Below are 19,845 nucleotides of genomic sequence, written 5' to 3'. Positions count from 1 at the left end.
GAACTGTCTGGAATAAATCTGTGCTGTATTCGTGTAGAAAACTGGAATCCCCGAAATTGACATTTCAGTTGCAGCAAGGATGTGCAATGGATTTGATTTTCTAAAGAGGCTGTGTAAACAGTGCCCGAGGCTCTACACTTAGTTATTTCCCCATTCGACACATACCCTCAGTGAAAAGCCACATCACTCCTCCAGAATCACTCATTGTTTTCATAGAATTTCAAAATGATTTCGCTGCAATGAGGGAATCCGGGAATTTTGCAGCAGCCGTTGAATCGGTCACTGGAACCAGACCCAATTGTGATGTTATTTCTTCCGAGACGGTGTTTCCTGCACTGAAACTGACAGGGTTTGTGAAACTGATCAGTTTCAGCTCAATCATTCAGGGACCTGGAATTCCCACAGCTTGAGCCCGCGCTCACTTCTGATTGGTCACCCTCTTCCCATTCGCATTTCTTAACCAATCGCAGAGCCTCGAATTGGGGAAAATGCAGCAAATCATTGGCTTAAATTGTCGAAATTGGCAGAACGTTTGAATTCGAAAAAGGCGCCAATTTCAGAGTCGGCAAAAAGCGAATTACTGGAAAATCTATTTCAAGTTGTTCGTAAAATATTTTCCACCAACCTTTAAAAACCTTTCTTTATTCCGCTATTATCGCCACAAATTCCTGGCGCTATTTTACGCACAGCTTTAACCTGTCATTTTCCCCCCCACTTCTTATCTGGAACCGGCGGTGGAAGACTCCATTCAGCAATCCTTAAGGGACAAATAACTCAAACTCGGTGTGGAAAGGAATAAATTAGACTATTGGTAATTCCCCTTCACACAGGGATCAGGGGGACAGTGAGAAGCCACTGAAATAGTTGCTCATAAACATTTTAAATAGTTCCTATTCTGTTCTGTTACTGACATGCTTGAATCAGACAGTAATCAGCCCTTTCAGAGACTGTGGATGGCTCTGAAAAGAGTCTTTGGTTTATTAGATGACATTTTGTCTGCTTTACATTTTCTGGGAGCTTTGAGCGCTGGTTTTCTTGGGTAGCACCCCGCCCAGAGCGATGGTCACCCCTCCCAGCAGCTTGTTGAGCTCCTCCTCGCTGCGGACGGCCAGCTGCAGGTGTCTGGGGATGATGCGGGTCTTCTTGTTGTCCCGGGCCGCGTTGCCGGCCACCTCGAGGATTTCAGCGGTCAGATACTCGAGCACAGCAGCCAGATCGACCGGGACTCCAGCACCCACACGCTCAGCATAGTTGCCCTTTCTCAGGAGCCTGTGAACACGGCCCACCGGCAACTGCAGTCCAGCCCGGGAGGAGCGAGACTTGGCTTTGGCCCGAGCTTTCCCGCCGGTCTTTCCTCCAGACATTTCCACAATCTCACAAATGGATAACTTCCGCAGCATTTACTTTACTTTAAGACTGAGAACTCTCCTCAATGGTCGGTACTTAATTCTATTTGCCTATATTCTTCACCAATCAGGTCACTGACCAACACAAGAGGGCGGGATTTACCCGCCACGACATCAGAAGCACAGAATTTGTCAATTTCAAAAAGCCCGCCAATTTCATTGTCGGAAAGGAGCGGATTGAAATAAATGTCATCCTTAGTCAAAGATTTAAAGTCCCATCTCTTGATTTTGTTTTATTCAACTTGTAAAATGTTATTTAAATTGTGACTCATTCGACAATCGCTTTCAAACTGTCCCGGGTGGGGCCTGCATTGGCCTGAAGTGAAGTACTCAGTTTAGTTTTCAATCAGAGCCCAGTGTCCTTCTCTGAAAAGAGGGAGCCGGATCAAGTCCTCAAACGGCCCTGAACTTGCTCTGTAATAATCCCATCCCAGGCTGTTACACTGCGGAGAGTTGCTGTTAATAAAATGATTAATCAGTGAAGGGATTAAGGTCTAATCCTTACCGCTGAAATCAGCTGTTAATGCGGTCATACAGGGGCTGTGAAAAACCAGAATAAGAGCAGCTTTAAGCAAAAAAAGTGAAGGCAGGTGATCAGATTATGGGTTCGTGTTCGGTTAATAACAGGAGATACAAACACAGCAGTGGGATCGTTATTATATTATACATCGTCTTAAAGTGATTTCATAAAGATGTCGGATGCAGCTTTTTCAGAGATTGTCGGTGGCTCTTAAAAGAGCCGTTGTGTTTGGGATGTTTTTCAGTCCATTGTGCAGTTTTACTTGGAGCTGGTGTACTTGGTCACCGCCTTTGTCCCTTCCGACACGGCGTGCTTGGCCAGCTCCCCGGGCAGCAGCAGGCGCACGGCAGTCTGGATCACCCAGAGCTGATGGTTGTTGTAATGGGCCAGGCGGGAAGCCTCACCCGCGATGCGCTCGAAAACATCGTTCACAAACGAGTTCATAATGCTCATGGCCTTGGAGGAGATGCCGGTGTCGGGATGAACCTGCTTCATCACTTTGTAGATGTAGATGGAGTAACTCTCCTTCCTCCGCTTCTTGCCGCCCTTTGTTGACGGTTTATTTAAGGTTTTCTTGGCGCCTTTCTTAGGAGCTGCTTTCTTCTCTTTTTTATTTCCAAAATATACTTTATTCATAAAAATCTGTTAAAAATACATTGCCAAACAGTTTCAAACAGCACCAAAAAATACAAACATTGCAAGGGAGATCAGTTTCCTTCAATACAATCATGAGTTGCTTCACAACCCTTCCATTGCACATTTGTCATGCCAATTACATTTTTACATTTACAGCAAATGAAAATTTTCCCGATACAGTTCGAGGGGTTTCCCATGGTTCCAGCCCCTCAGTCCAGCTTGGTGGGGGAACCTTACACTGTGGTCTTTCCCCATTGAGCCTTTGCTGCGGCTGCCCCAAGCTTCAGTGCGTCCCTCAGCACGTAGTCCTGGACCTTGGAATGTGCCAGTCTGCAACATTCGGTGGTGGACAACTCTTTGCGCTGGAAGACCAGCAAGTTTCGGGCAGACCAAAGGGCGTCTTTCACCGAATTGATAGTCCTCCAGCAGCAGTTGATGCTTGGCTCGGTGTGCATCCCTGGGAACAGCCCGTAGAGCACAGACTCCTGTGTTACAGAGCTGCTTGGGATGAACCTTGACAAAAACCACTGCATCTCTTTCCACACCTGCTTTGCAAAGGCACATTCCAGGAGGAGGTGGGCGACCGTCTCTTCCCCACCACAGCCAACGCGGGGGCACTGTGCGGAGGGGGCGAGACTTCGGGTGTGCATGAAGGATCTGACGGGGAGGGCCCTTCTCACCACCAGCCAAGCTACGTCTTGGTGCTTGTTTGAAAGTTCTGGTGATGAGGCATTCCGCCAAATGACTTTGACGGTCTGCTCGGGGAACCATCCGACAGGATCCACCATTTCCTTTTCCCGTAGGGCCTTGAGGACATTCCGTGCAGACCACTGCCTGATGGACCGGTGGTCAAAGGTGTTTTTCCGCAGAAATTGCTCCACGAAGGATAGCTGGTACGGCGCCGCCCAACTGCACGGAGCGTTCCGCGGCAATGTGACCAGGCCCATCCTTCGCAACACCGGGGACAGATAGAACCTCAGCACGTAGTGACACTTGGAGTTTGCGTACTGGGGATCTACACATAGCTTGATGCAGCCGCACACGAAGGTGGTCATCAGGATGAGGGCGATGTTGGGTACATTTTTCCCGCCCATGTCCAGAGATTTGAACATCGTGTCCCTCCGGACCCGGTCCATTTTAGATCCCCAGACGAAGCGGAAAATGGCTCGGGTGACTGCCACGGCGCAGGAGTGGGGTATGGGCCAGACCTGCGCCACGTAGAGCAACAACGTGAGCGCCTCGCACCTGATGACCAGGTTCTTACCCACAATGGAGAGAGATCGCTGCCCCCACATGCCCAACTTTTGTCGTACCTTGGCTCCTCGCTCCTCCCAGGTTTTGGTGCACGCCCCGGCCCTTCCGAACCATATCCCCAGCACCTTCAGGTAGTCTGACCTGACGGTGAAGGGGACAAAGGATCGGTCAGCCCAGTTGCCAAAGAACATGGCCTCGCTCTTGCCGTGGTTAACTTTGGCTCCCGAGGCCAGTTCGAACTGGTCACAGATGCTCATCAGTCCGCGCGGACAGCGGATCCGAGCAGAAGATGGCGACGTCATCCATGTCCAGGGAGGTTTTGACCTGAGTGCCTCCGCTGCCTGGGATTGTCACCCCTCTTATGCTCGCATCCTTCCTAATAGACTCAGCAAAGGGTTCAATACAGCAAATAAACAAGACAGGGGAGAGAGGACAACCCTGTCTGACTCCAGATTTGATCGGGAAACTTTCCGATTCCCACCCGTTGATTGACACTGCGCTACTGATGTTTGTGTAGAGCAGTTGGATCCAATTGCAGATTCCCTCCCCAAACCCCATTTTGGAAAGCACGTCCATCATGTCGGTGTACGATATCCTGTCAAAAGCCTTCTCCTGGTCCAGGCTGATGAGGCAGGTGTCAACCCTCCTGTCCCGTACGTAGGCGATCGTATCCCTGAGTAGCGCGAGGCTATCAGAGATCTTCCTCCCGGGTACAGTACAGGTCTGATCGGGGTGAATCACCAACTCCAGAGCAGACTTGACTCGACTGGCGATGACTTTGGACAGAATCTTGTAATCAACATTAAGCAGTGAGATGGGCCGCCAATTTCTGATTTCTGCCCTCTCCTCCTTCTGCTTGTAAATGAGGGTGATGATGCCTTTTCTCATGGTCTCTGACATGCTGCCGGCCAGGAGCATACTCTCGTATACTTCCAGCAGGTCCGGGCCGACCCAGTCCCACAGGGCCGAGTACAACTCGACCGGTAAGCCGTCGCTCCCGGGGATTTTACTCGTCTCGAAAGACTCGACGGCCTTTGTCAGCTCGTCCAGAGTTAGCGGCTTGTCCAGTCTCTCCCTCCTGCTGTCATCTAGGACCACTGTGATAGATGACAGGAAGGACTGGGAGGCTCTGCTGTCTGTGGGCTTCGCGTCATACAGCCCAGCATAAAAGGATTTGCTGATCCTTAGTATGTCGGACTGCGAAGACGTTACCGAACCATCTTCTTCCTTCAGGCTGCTGATAACAGAGCTCTCTCTGTGTACCTTTTGGAAGAAGTAACGCGAGCACGTCTCATCCTGCTCGATGGAGCGGACTCTGGACCGGAAGATGATCTTGGAGGCCTCCTTGGCAAAGAGCGAGGCCTGCTGGCTCTTCACCTCTTGGAGGTCCTCCTTGACCTCGACCGCCATTGACTGCAACCGGAGTAGATTTTGCATAATTTTCTGGAGTCGGGACAGTTCCCTCTGTCTCTCTCTCGCCTTCTGAACACCTTTGTGGATGAAGAACCTCTTGATGTTCTCCTTAATCGCTTCCCACCACTGAACTGGAGACTCAAAGAGGGGTTTCACGGTCCTCCAACCATTGTAATCCCTTTTGAGTTCCTCAACGTTCTCTGGGGTCAGCAGTGTCGCATTGAGCTTCCACGTCCCTCTGCCAACCCGCTGGTCGTCCTGTAAGTGACAGTCGGCCAGAAAGAGGCAGTGGTCGGAGAAGAACACCGGCTTGACGTCGGTGGCTCCGACCGTGACAGCACGGGACACAAACAGGAAGTCAATCCTGGAACGGGCAGACCCGTCCGATCTTGACCATGTGTATCTGCGCTGCGCTCCGTCTGCAGGTTTGCTGAAGACGTCGTGCAGTTTGGCATCCTTAACTGTTTCTACTCGGAATCTGGACGGAGCGTCCAGTTTGCTGTCGTCACTGCCGGATCGTCCAGCCGCATCGATGAAGCAGTTGAAGTCACCGCCTAGGATGACCGGCCTGGACGTCGCCAGCAGCAGTGGGAGCTGCTGGAAGACGGTCAGCCGCTCGCAGCGTTGTCCCGGGGCGGACACGTTTATCAACCGGAGCGGAGCGTTGTTGTACATCACGTCTGCTACGAGGAGGCGGCCTCCCACCACTTCCTTAACTTCGGAGATGGTGAAGTTACCTCCCCACAGCAGAATACCCAGGCCGGAGGAGCGGCAGTCATTACCCCCCGACCAGATCGATGGCCCGTGGGACCACCATCGCGACCACTGCCTGTAGGTGCTGAGGTGTGGTATTCCACACTCCTGCAGTAACAGTAGGTCAGCTTTGACCTTGGCAAGGTAATCCAAGGTTGAAACACATCGCGTAGTAGATTTAATGCTACGCACATTAATGGAAGCAATTCTTACACCCATTCTTTACTAAAAATTAGTTGTTGCTTCCCATACCATTTGTCCTCGCTGGTCCCAGTCCTTCGGGATGTTCCTGCATACCCATCGTGTGCGCAAGCAGTTTCACGTTGGTTGGGCTCAGAAACCCCTCCTGATTTTTCATGCAGGGTTTGTGCCGCTCGGGTGACATCGGGGGGGGGGTCTTGTAGGCAGAGAGCATTGGGTTGTCCTCAGCTGCTTCCATCTGTTCCTCCTCGAAAACATCACAGCGCCAGACGTGTCTTTGCTCCCGCTGTCCCGGAGCTGAGATGCGTTGGCCACGTCGTTACGTGTGAGGCATTGGGGTTGGGGCACACCGGGCCCATCACAGCTTCCAGTGCCCGGGGGCTGGGATGCCTTATCATCCATCTCGGAATTCTGCCGCCTCTTTTGAAGGGGCTGTCGTTCCAGCATTTCCCCGTCCAGCGAAGAGGAGTTGTTGCAGTCTGATTCAGAAGAGAGCCTCCTCTTGCCACTGGTTTGGGTGGTGGCTTTGGGATGTTTTTTCTTTGTGGTTTTCCTCTGGACCACTTGCCACTGACCTGTTTGTCCATCTGCTGCCTCCTCCTCCATTGATTCTGTCTGTGGAGGAGGGGTTTCCGGGCGCTGGGTAGGTGCTGGGTCGTTGGTTTCAGCTGCCTCCTCTTCCTTCTCAGGTTGAAGTTCCTCACTGCGAAGAAGGTTGCTGGTCTCCTTTCGAACAGCGGACGCCTTCGTCGAACCTTCTCCCGGCCTTTCCTTGGACCTTGCCGCCTGAGCATAGCTGAGGCAACGTTTGGGGCAGGTCTTGTAGAGATGGCCTGCTGCACCGCACAAGTTGCAACACTTAGTCTGCTTACAGTCCTTGGTCTGATGGCCTTCCTCCTTGCAGTTCTTGCAAACAACCGTGCTGCAGTTGGCTGCCATGTGACCAGATTTGCCACAGGTGCGGCAAACTTTGGGCTGCCCAGCGTAGACCAAGAAGCCTCGACTTCCCCCGGTAGCGAAGCTGGAGGGAGGGTGGATGATGGCTCCACTGGGAGCCTGGTGGGGGGACCTTACCATTTTCAGTTTCAGATACAGAAATAAACCAAACCCCTTACGAGTGCGGATTAAATAGACAATCCCACAGCTCTATGCTAATGAGGGATGGGAGAAAGTAAAGATTGTGATTGGGTGATTGGCAGTGATGTCACAATAGTTTTATATCTGCAACCAATCACAAACTCTCTCACTGCATTCAGGAATTACATTTCCCAAAGACTCTCTCCAGCCCCAGTTTCTATTGAAAAATCCACCGGGAAATGACGCCTGGCTGCGAGGGTCTCTTATTCACAGCAGCTTCTCACATTCCGGCCTTTAAGTTGAGCGCTTTGTTGGGCGGAAATATTTATTCAGGCAGTTTCAAAAGCTCAGAGCCGACACTGGGTTAGAAACCAGAAATAGGAATACGGGTCACAAACAAGGAGTTTATGTTGAACCTTTATAAATCTCACTGGTTATCGGCCTCAGCTGGAGCATTGTGTCTAATTCTAGGTTCCACATTTTAGCAGGGATATCAAGGCCTGAGAGAGAGTGCAGAGGAGATTGACTAGAATGGCACTAGAGATGCGTGAAAGGATAGCAAAGCTACCTCGACTACACTTCTTCACACCCTACCTACCTCCTGTAAGGACTCCATTCCATTCTCCCAGTTTCTCCGTCTCCGACGCATCTGCTCTGATGATGCTACCCTCCATGACGGTGCTTCTGATATGACCTCCTTTTTCCTCAACCGAGGATTTCCCCCCACTGTGGATGACAGGGCCCTCAACCGTGTCCGACCCATTCCCCGCACCTCTACCCTCACCCCTTCCCCTCCCTCCCAGAACCGTGACAGGGTTCCCCTTGTCCTCACTTTTCATCCCACCAACCTCCATATCCAAAGGATCACCCTCCGCCATTTTCGCCACCTCCAGCGTGATGCCACTACCAGTCGCATCTTCCCCTCCCTTCCCCTGTCAGCATTCCGAAGGGATCGTTCCCTCCGCGACACCCTGGTCCACTCCTCCATTACCTCCACCACCTCGTCCCCGTCCCAGGGCACCTTCCCCTGCAATCGCAGGAGGTGTAATACCTGCTCATTTACCTCCCCTCTCATCACTATCCCAGGCCCCAAACACTCCTTTCAGGTGAAGCAGCGATTTACTTGTACTTCTTTCAATGTAGTATACTGTATTCGCTGTTCACAGTGTGGTCTCCTCTACATTGGGGAGACCAAGCGCAGACTGGGTGACCGCTTTGCGGAACATCTCTGCTCAGTCCGCAAGCAGGACTCTGAGCTTCCAGTTGCTTGCCATTTCAACACTCCCCCCTGCCCTCATGCTCACATCTCTGTCCTGGGATTGCTGCAGTGTTCCAGTGAACATCAACGCAAGCTCGAGGAACAGCATCTCATCTACCGATTAGGCACACTACAGCCTGCCGGACTGAACATTTAGTTCAATAATTTCAGAGCATGACAGCCCCCCATTTTACTTTCATTTTTAGTTATTTTTTCTTCCTTTTTTATACATTCTTTTTTTACATTTTTTACTATCTTTTTTTGCATTTATTTCATTTCATCTTAGTTTGTTCAGTTTGCTTACCCACTGTTTTTTTCAGGTTTTTTTTCAGGTTTGCACTTGCTGCTGTTCAATATTCAGTATATTCACACCTAATCTGCACTAATGCTTTGTCTTTCAACACACCATTAACATATTGTTTGCCTTTGCTCCGTGACCTTTTGGTCAGCTATGTGGCCTGGTCCAATCTGCACCTTCTCCTTTGTTATCTCTTACCCCACCCCCACCTCACTTGCTTATAATCTGTGACTTTTCTAATATTTGTCAGTTCCGAAGAAGGGTCACTGACCCGAAACGTTAACTCTGCTTCTCTTTCCACAGATGCTGCCAGACCTGCTGAGTGATTCCAGCTTTTCTTGTATTTGTAGCAAATCTAGGGTCGTTCTTCTTGGTGCAGAGATGTTAATGTAATATTTAATAGTTGTATTCTACATTCTAATGGGTTGAAGAGGAACTGTTCCCACTGGCAGAAGGGTCTGTAACCAATGGACGCAGAATTATTAAAAGAATCAGGGGAAGATGAGGTGATATTTTAACACGCGTTCTGATGATCAGAAATGTACTGCTTGAAAAGGGAGGTGAAAACAGATTCAATAATAACTTTCCTGAGGGAATTGGATCATTATTTGATGGGGAAATTACAGGGCAATGTGAAAATGACAGGGAGGTGGGACTGATTGGATAGATCGTTCAAAGAGCAGCACAATTGTTCAAATGAACTCTTTCTGTGTTGCAAAATTGTGATTATTGCTGTTCAGAAACATCCTGACACATCATGTCGCCTTTCAGTTCACCAGTTTTAAACACCTGGAACTGAGCTGAGTATTTTATTGGCTGTGATTATAGCATCAGAGACCAAAAGACAGCGGCCCAGTCCCAAAATCCACAGAAAGACTCAATGTATTGCTCCATGTGAGCGATGCTGTTAGAGCAATGAGCATAGCTGCCTTCCAAACAGCTGGAATAAAAACAGAAAATGCTGGAAATACTCAGCAGGTCAGGCAGCATCTGTGGAGAGAGAACAGAGTTAATGTTTCAGGTCAATGACCTTCCAAGCAGCTGTGCCCGGGTTTGATTCCCAGCCATTACAGTTTGGCGTTCCTTAAATTCCTCAGATGGTAAACTGAAAGATAGGAACTGAGTTGGGTGCTGTCTCGAAGGAATTTGTTTCCCAAAGCAAGAAGTGTATAATTTGAATAAACATATTTCCAACGCTGATTTCCTTCAAATTAAAGTTCAATTGAACTCTGATTTTACTCCTTTTTATTGATAATTATTATTTGACCTGAATCATACAGTGGACTCAGAATAGAATTACTCAGATTCATTTTCCCACAGCTATTCCCGTTCCTTATAAGAACCAATTCCTGGATTCTGGAAGCTGTGAATTGGAGGGAAACAAACATATCGACACTATTCGAGAAAGGAAGGAGAGAGAAAGCAAAGAACTAGAGGCCAGTTTGCCTGACATCAGCAATGGGGAATATGCTACAATCTATTATTACAGACATGGTAAAGGGTGATGTGGAATATCAGAATATGGTTGGGCAGAGTCAACATGGATTTATTAAAAGGAAATTGTCAATAATAAATTATTAGAATATGTTGATGTTGTAACTGCCAGGGTAGATAAGGGGAACCAGTGGATGTAGTCTGTTTGGATTTTCAAAAAGCATTCAATAAGTTATCAAACAAGTGGTTATTACACCAATGTAGGTCCCATGCAATTTGGGGATAATATATTAGTATAGATTGAGTAGTAGTTAACAGACAAAAAACAGAGAGTAGGAATAACCGAGTCATTTTCGGCAGGAAAGCTGTAAGTAGCTGGAGACTGCAAGGATTGGTGCTCGGGACTCAGTTATTTCCATTCTGTATCAATGACTTAGATGAGGTGACTGAATGTCATGTTATCCATGTTTGCCGATGATATAAAGTGAGGTGGCAAAGTAAACTGTGAGGAGGATGCAAAGGGGGAGAAAAGGGATTTAGACAGACTAAGTATGTGGGCAAGAATGTGAGAGATGGAATATAATGGGGAGAAGTGTACAGTTACACACTTTGGTAGGGCGGCGCAGTGGTGAGCACCGCAGACTCACAGCTCCAAGGACCCGGGTTCGATTCCGGGTACTGCCTGTGTGGAGTTTGCAAGTTCTCCCTGTGCATGTGTGGGTTTTCTCCGGGTGCTCCGGTTTCCTCCCACAAGCCAAAAGACTTGCAGGTTGATTGGTAAATTGGCTATTATAAATTGTCACTAGATTAGGTAGGTGGGAGGGAAATATAGGGACAGGTGGGGATGTTTGGTAGGAATATGGGATTAGTGCAGGATTAGTATAAATGGGTGGTTGATGTTCGGCACAGACTCGGTGGGCCGAAGGGCCTGTTTCAGTGCTGTATCTCTAATCTAAAACAGCAATACAGAACATTTTTGAAATTAGTGAGAGAATGGGAAATGTTTACATTCAGAGGGACCCGAGTGTCCTTGTCCAGGAATCACAGAAAGTTAACGTGCAGGTACTCAACCAATTAGGAAAGCAAATGATATGTTTGTCTTTATTGCAAAGAGATTAGAGTATGAGTATTTATTGCAATTATACAGCGTGAGATCACACTTGGAGTGCTGTGCAGTTTTGGTCCCCTTATCTAAGGAAGGATATACTTTCCTTCGAGGGAGTACAGAGACGTGCCACTAGGCTGCTTCCTAGGATGAGGGGATTGTCCTCTGAGAAGAGATTGAATAGACTAGGCCTCTATTCCCCAGAACTCAGTAGAGTGAGAGGTAATCTCACTGGCAGATAAAATGCTCAGTGGCTTGACATGGTAAATGCTGGGAGGATGTTTCCTCTAGCTGGGCAATCTAGAATGAAGGGTTACAGTCTCAGTATAAAGGGCTTGGTCATATTTGACTGAGAAGAGGAGATTTTCTTTTCAGTCAAAGGGTTATGAATCTTTGGAATTCTCTATCCCAGAGAGCTCTGGATGCTCAATCATTGTGTATATTCAAGAGAAATCGATAGGTTTTTGGATATTAAGGGAATCAAGGGGGCTGTGCCAGTGTGGTAAGATGGAGTTGAGGTAGGAGAACAGCTGTTATATTATTGAATGGTGGAACTATTTAGATGGGCAGAGTGGCCACTCCTGCTCTTATTTCTTATGTAAACTTTCATTCCCTCCCAGGGATTGTTTTATTCTTCAAAAAGAGAAATACTGCAGCCGCTCGAAATCTGAATAACAGAAGATTCTGGAAACACTCAGCAGTTCCAGCAGTATCTGTGGAGAGAGGAAGGGAGGAGCAATGTTTCAGGTCGATAGAAGGGTCACAGAACTGGACCATTAACCCGAGCTTCTCTTCTCCACAGTTGTTTCCGGACTGGCTGAGTGTTTTCAGTATTTTAGCTTTTTTTCTTTCTATATGTTATCTCTTTCCCTTTTGACTGTTTGCTGTGAAACTTTCAGCATTGTGCTCAGTTCTTTGTGTCGTTATGTTTTCTTTATTTGAAGTAATGCAAATAGTATCCTGAAAACTTAGACAGAAATACTGCTCAATGTAGTGTAATATATAACAGGGCACATTTACAAATATCAGATCAATGTAGTAAACATTTTTATTAAGAATTGATTACTTTTATTTTCAGTATAAAAATGTGAAGCAATATGAGTTTATTACAAAGTTTATTACCTCACATTACCTGTTTATTAACCCTGACAGGCTGTGCCAATTTCTGCTTCTATTTTGCAGTTCTCACTTTCAGCTAGCAAATGTCAGCAATCTGTGATCCAGTGCAGTTTACAGATCAGACAGTCAACACGACATGCAATAATTGTTCAGATTATGGAGGACAGGTGGGATTTAGAAATACTGGGAATGGAGATGAGTTGTTATTACACTGAGTTTGCCCAAAGATTAGAGACACCATTGTGGCAAATCAGTCTGTTGTCCTGTTCATGAGAATGAGAATCATTCTTTATTTGTGGCTATCTGTCAGTCTCTATTACTGAGTGGGAGTGTGGGATTCATGCTGCATTGGTCAGTCTCTGGTATAAAGTGTCATATTCACTCTGAATGTATAAGGCTCTGGAACTGTTTGTGTGTGTGGAATTCATTCTGCATCTATCAATCTCTGGTACTATATATGAATGTGGCATATATGTTATAGCTCTCAGTGTCACTGTATGTGTGTGTGGGTTTCATTTGATATCTGTCAGCCTCTGTTTCTGTACACGACTGTCAGATTCATACTGTGCCAAAATGTCCCTGTTGCTGTATGTGACTGTGTGATTCATTCTGTATCTGTCATTCCCTGGTAGTATGTGTCAGTATAGACTCATTCTGTATCCCAGTCACATGCACTATATTTGAGAGTGCGATTAATTCTGTACCTTTAAGTCACTGGTATTATATGTAAGTGTTGGATTTCTGTTGGATCTCTCAGTTATTTTTTCTGTTGTGAATTTGGGATGGACATAACATCTGTCAGTCTCTGGTACTGCCTGTGAGTGTGTATTTTGTTCAGTATCTGTCAGTCTCAGGTAGTGTCCGCATGTGTACTTTTCGTTCAATATTTTCAGTTTCTGGTACTGCCTGTGAGTGTAGGTTATGTTCAATGTCTGTCAGTCTCTGGCACTGCCTGTGAGTGTAGGTTATGTTCAGTATCTGTCAGTGTCTGGTACTGCCTGTGAGTGTGGGTTTTGTTCACTATCTGTCAGTCTCTGGTACTTCCTGTGAGTGTGGGTTTTGTTCAGTATCTGTCAGTCTCTGGTACTTCCTGTGAGTGTAGGTTATGTTCAGTATTTGTCAGTCTCTGGTACTGGCTGTGAGTGTAGGTTATTTTCAATGTCTGTCAGTCTCTGGCACTGCCTGTGAGTGTAGGTTATGTTCAGTATCTGTCAGTCTCTGGTACTGCCTGTGAGTGTGGGTTTTGTTCAGTATCTGTCAGTCTCTGGTACTTCCTGTGAGTGTGGGTTTTGTTCAGTATATGTCAGTCTCTGGTACTGCCTGTGAGTGTGGGTTTTGTTCAGTATCTGTCAGTCTCTGATACTGCCTGTGAGTGTAGGTTATGTTCAGTATCTGTCAGTCTCTGGTACTGCCTGTGAGTGTGGGTTTTGTTCAGTATCTGTCAGTCTCTGGTACTTCCTGTGAGTGTGAGTTATGTTCAGCATCTGTCAGTCTCTGGTACTGCCTGTGAGTGTGGGTTTTGTTCAGTATCTGTCAGTCTCTGGTACTGCCTGTGTGTGTTATGCATTCAGTAGCCATTAATCTCTGGGTTAGTTTGTCATTCTGGATTCACTCTACACAAAATTACATAGTATTTACAGCACAGAGACAAGCTTTTCTGCCCAAGTGCTGGTAGTTCCAATGAGGTTACTCCAACCCTACTTCATCTAATCCCATCAGCAAATCTCTCAAATTGTTTCTGCCTCATTTAATCATTTAGCTTGATGTTAAATGTAACAATGTTCAGCAGCTCAAGTGCTGTCAAAGCAGGGTAAAGAAGATTCCCCTGAGTTATTTATTTAATTTATTACTGACTATTTCATATCGACAGCTTTGGACTCCACCACAAGTGGGAAACATCTCTACCTCTACCCTAACGAAGCCCTTCATATTATGCAATGCTTCTATTAGGTGACCACTTAGAGAAAAGAGCCCAGGCTTGTTCAATAGTATGAACTCCTGTGGAACATATAGCTCATTTTGCATTTATGGAATAAATACTGTATCTCAGTCTGAAACTGTATGTGATTTTAGATTGGCATATAATGTGTAGCTCAGGCTGCAATAAATAACTGAGACAATATCTTTCACTCTAACACTATAGTTTTGTGGAGTGCTATGTTATTTGTCATTCAGTCTGTTCTGATAGAATATATAATGTTACCTTTAAGTCTGAGGCAATGGGGGGTCAGGTACAGGGTCCGGGGGTGCCCAATGGGGGCGGTTGGAGCTTTGAGGGTGGCCCTCCATGGGGAACAGGGTGCCTAATCAGGAGGACCCCCCCCCCCCCCGCAGCCCGCAAGAAAGATGCCTGGTTTTATCAGGCAGGGTTCTTGGTGCCTTTGCCACACTGCCTCCCCGCCCCCAACCCAACCGAGGATAAAATACCTGCAGCAGAGAGAGGAGGCCCATAAGTGGCTGTTCATTGGCCAATTAAGGGCCTTGGTTGGCCTGGGGCAGACAGGCTGTTTCTCCCCACCCCCGTTCCCTGTAATATTGCAGTGGGTGTGGGAGGGGGTCAGAAAATTTCCATCAGATTGGAAGTTGGCAAATGTTACACTGCCTTTCAGGAAAGGAGGGAGAGAGAAAAATGTGAACTACAGGCCAGTTAGCCTAATATCAGTCCTTGGGAAAATGCAGGAAGTCTGAACAATGCATTGAGAAAAGCATTCAAACAAGTCAACATGATTTTCCTGAAGGGAAATCTTGTTTGACAAATTTATGAAAGTTTTTTGAGGATGTAACTAGCAGGGTAAAGGGAAACTAGTCATATTCCTGGATTTCCAAAAGGCATTCAATAAGGTGCTACATAAAAGGTTAATAGAGAAGATAAGGGACTCATGGAATTGTGGGTAATATATTAGCATGGATAGAGGATTGGTTAATGGACAGGAAGCAAAGAGTGGGTATAAACAGATTGGCAGGCAGTGAATAATGGAGTGTTGCAAGGATAAGTGCTGGGGTCTCAGCTATTTACAATCTAAATTAATGACTTAGATGAAGAGACAGAGAGTAATGTATCTAAGTTTGCTGATGATACAAAGGTAGGTGGAAAGGGAAGCTGTGGGAGGACATAGAGAGGCTGCAAAGAGATATAGACAAGTTCAGTGAGTGGGCAAGAAGATGGTAGATGGAGTATAATGTAGGGAAGTGTGAAGTTCTTCACTTTGGTCATAAGAATAGAAAAGTAGAATATTTGATAAAAGGTGTGAAACTTGTAACTGTTGGTGTTCAAAGAGAATTGAGTGTTCTTGTACAAGGAATACAGAAAGTTAGCATACAGGTACAACAAGCAATTAGGAAGGCAAATGGCGTGTTGGCCTTTATTGCGAGGGGATTAGAATACAGGAATAAAGAAGTTTGCTACAATTGTACAGGATTTCGGTGAGACCACATCTGGAATACAGTGTGAAGTTTTGGTCTGCACACTTAAGAAAGGATATATGTGCATTTGAGGCGGTGCATCAAATGTTCACTAAATTAGTCCCTGGGATGAGGGGATTGTCCTATGATGAGAGGCTGAGTAAATTGGGCCTATACTCAGGAGTTTAGAAGAATGAGAGGTGATCTCATTGAAACATACAAAATTCCAAAGGGGCTGTATAGGGGAGACACTGAGAGATTGTTTCTGCTGGTCAGACAATCTAAAACATGGGGACACAGTCCCACGATAAGGGGCTGATCATTTAGGACTGAGATGAGGAGAAATTACTTCACTCAAAGGGTTGTGAATCTTTGGAATTTTCTACTCCAGAGGATTGTGGATGCTCCATCATTGAATACATGCAAAGCTGCGATAGACAGATTTTTGATCTCTCAGAGAATCAGGGCGAGCAGGCGGGAAAGTGGAATTGAAGCCTAAGATCATCCACGATGGTACTGAATGGCGGAGCAGGCTCCACGGGCCACATGATCTACTCCTGCTCCTATTTTGTGTGTTTTTGTGTTCTGACTACTTCTGCTGTCGGTGATTGTGGAACTGATGTCTCTGCTCTCTGTGAGTGATACTGTACTTACTGTGTGTGAGGAGCTGGCTGCACTTCCCCTTGTGTCGAGGAATCACTACATTTATTCAGCTTCCTCAAGTATTGCCTGTAGAAAGAAAAAGTATTAATTATAATTCAGGAAGAGATGTGGTGGAAGTTACAAGAGAGACCAAAACAATTTTTCAATGAATAATCATTGTGAACAATCACAAAGGAAAGCCAGCAACACAAACAGAGTCAGTGTCTGATTCCACTGCAGTCCTGCAGCCCCCAGCTACTGCATACCAGGGGCTTTGGCCATTTTACAACAATTAAATAACATCCAGAAACAATCCACTGGGCCATGAACGGGACTGACCGACGGAACAGGGACTTTTACACAGGTCAGATTTCCTGTTCCCGCTCCCATGGTCTAACCGTTCAAATGAAACCAAACAGCCGCTGTTTAAAATGTGTCCTTCACACTTCTCACCTGGTGCCTATAATAGATTCTCTTTGTGTAACTCCCCACATCCTGACTGTCCGATTCTGTTTCCACACTTCACTGTCCAATAACAACAAACTGTGGGAACAGGCTATATCACTCTCATTCCACTGGCGCGGACATGATGGGCCGAATGGACTCATTCTGTGCCGGAATTTTTCCACGTTTCTGGCTGATGTGCTGCAGAAATCTGGGCCTGCGCTCCCCTCCCCCAGCACTGCCTGTGAGCGGAAGAAGATGGTTTAAAACAGCCGCGAATGGAGAGATCCCGGTCCCGGGGGAAGGGAGCAAACAACAGCCTCCTTCCAGCAGGACATCGCTTTGGGAGCATGTCCGCAGATAGACTCAGAGATCAGCATCGAGTCCGGGGCAAGTTCAGGGGCAGGCGGGGGCTGTTTGTAGGAGGCGGAGTGGATCTGAAACTGGTCTCAGAACATGGAGTGAGTGGAGAGGCCATTCTCCGGTTGTGTGTGGACAAGGGGATGGAGACAGAATGGGAAGAAACTTATTGTAGTGGAGTGAAACACTGACAATATTTGTGTTGCGGTGGTTCTTTTGCGGGTATCCATAATGATTATTATTTGAGAGATTAAATTCATTAAAACTCTATATCTTTTTTCTCACCTGTATTTTAGTTACAAACATACTTTTGTTCAAACAGGCAAATGATTGAATGAACCAGAATAAATGGGCTATTTCCTCCACCCAAGTTACAAGGAAGAGTGCCACCAGCTCCTTCTCACACACAATACGTACATTATCACTCACAGAGCGCAGAGACACAGACAGGTCATCAGTTCCACAGTCTCAGACAGCAGAAATAGTTCCAGAGACACATTTTCAATCCATCAATCAAATAGAGCAGGAAAGACAGACGTTGTTTCTATGTCACCCCAACTCATTACCACTGACAGGTAGATACATAAATCCCAGTCCAACATCTCACCCACAATCAAATTATCAGTGTGTCAATCCCACAATAGTGCAACCTCAGCTACAAATTAAACACACAGAGAACTGACACGTGGTTCCTGTTTCAAAGTTACAGAATTAACCTCAGTAATGTACTCTGAGATTCAAGTTAAATACCAGCCCAATATTTACACAGGTTATGAGTTTATTATCAGTATTAATTCCCATCATGTTTCCAGACATATACATTGGACTCAAGTCCATAATCAGATTGAGAGATTCTGAAATATAGTATAACCTGAGATCCAAACTCAGATTCCAGTTTAAAACTCATCCGGATTGTGAAACTAAAAGATACATTATAAATTTGATGAGTATAGTCTGAGCTATAAATTACATACCAGTCCTAAAACCTCATAGTGTCAGATGGAAGATACTGTACAATTCCAGACTGAGCTCATTTTACATGCAAGTCCAAGATACTCACTCAGACTGAATGGCACTGATCAAATTGATTAGTACAGCCTGAGTTACACTTGCACACCAATCCTGTATCAGATTGTAGGATACATTATCTTTCACTATTGTGTTCACAGTGACAGATATTTAATACTTAGCAAAACCTCAAATATATTGTCTGCTTAAAACCTACCACATCAGTGGCCTGTTGCTGTGCTGACATTTTATGGAGAATAAATCCAGACTTGCCATCAGTCCCAGGGACGGAGGATTATATAATGAATCCCACACTCACACAGAGTACCAGATACTGACAGATAGATAGTGATACTGAAACACATGCTCAGTGCCAGATGCTGAAAGATATAGGTTGATTACTGCACTCACTCACAGTACTTCAGCCTGAGTCATCTAAAGCAACCTAACACACAAAAAATAGCAGTGAGAGAGTAAGAAAGAGTCCAAAACTCACATAGAGTACCAGACACTGATAGATACAAACTGAAAACTACACACACATGGATATACGATTGGCTAACTCACAGGAAACAGAGAGTGGGGACAAATGGGGCATTTTCAGATTGGAAAACTGTAACTAATGGAATGTCACAGGGATCAGTGCTGGTGCCTCAACTATTTATGGTCTATATTAATAATTGCATGAAGGCACTGAGTGTACCGTTGCCAAATTTATGGGTGGTACAAAGATAGGTAGGAAAGAAAGTCGTGAGGAGAACATAAAGTGTCTGCAAAGAGATATAGATAGGTTAAGTCAGTGGGCAAAAGTTTGGCAGATGGAGTATAATATAGGAAAATGTGAGATTGTCTACTTTGGCAGGAAGAATAGAAAAACAGAATATTACTTACATAGAGAGACTGCAGAATGCTGCTGTACTGAGGGATCTGGGTGCCAGGTACATGAATTACAGAAACGTTAGCATGAAGGTATAGCAAGTAATTAGGAATGCAAATGGAATGTTGGAATTTTTCGCAAGGGGAATGGAGTATAAAAGTAGGGAAGTTTTGCTGTAACTGTACAGGGCATTAGTGGCATCCCAACTAAAGTACTCCAAACAGTTTTGGTCTCCTTACTTAAGGAGGGATATACTTGTATTGGAATCAGTTCAAAGAATGTTCACTAGGCTGATTCCTGGGATGAAGGGTTGACTTGTGAGAATAAGTTGAGCAGATTGGGCCTCTACGCACTGGAGTTTAGAAGATTGAGAGGTGATCTTATTGAAACCTATAAGATTCTCAGTGGGCTGGACAGGTAGATGCTGGGAAGATGTTTCTCCTTGTGGGGGAATGTAGAATTATGGGCCACAGTTTCAAGATAAGTGGTCTCCCATTCAAGAAAGAGATGAGGAGGAATTTCTTCTGTCAGAGGGTTGCTCATCTTTGGAATTCTGTTCTCCAGAGGACTGTGGAGGCTGGGTCATTGAATATGTTCAAGGCTGTGATAGACAGATTTTTTGATGTACAAGGGAGTCA

At 46.0% G+C, this 19,845-nt stretch overlaps 1 protein-coding gene across 1 annotated transcript; it reads right to left on the bottom strand.

Moving 5' to 3' along the window:
• Positions 1 to 2,184: 2,184 nt before the first annotated feature.
• On the bottom strand, positions 2,185 to 5,904 carry LOC137365667 (histone H2B 7-like). Its single transcript, XM_068028036.1, has 2 exons — positions 5,701 to 5,904; positions 2,185 to 2,508 (listed from the first exon to the last, which is right to left on the bottom strand). The coding sequence occupies exons 1-2, from the start codon at positions 5,902 to 5,904 to the stop codon at positions 2,185 to 2,187; spliced, it is 528 nt and encodes a 175-aa protein (XP_067884137.1).
• Positions 5,905 to 19,845: the final 13,941 nt, after the last annotated feature.

This window comes from Heterodontus francisci, unplaced genomic scaffold, assembly GCF_036365525.1.
Source record: "Heterodontus francisci isolate sHetFra1 unplaced genomic scaffold, sHetFra1.hap1 HAP1_SCAFFOLD_51_1, whole genome shotgun sequence".
In the NCBI taxonomy this organism is placed as follows: Eukaryota; Metazoa; Chordata; class Chondrichthyes; order Heterodontiformes; family Heterodontidae; genus Heterodontus; species Heterodontus francisci.
Note: the sequence above shows the minus strand (reverse complement) of the source record. Positions and strands in the feature narration are given on the sequence as shown.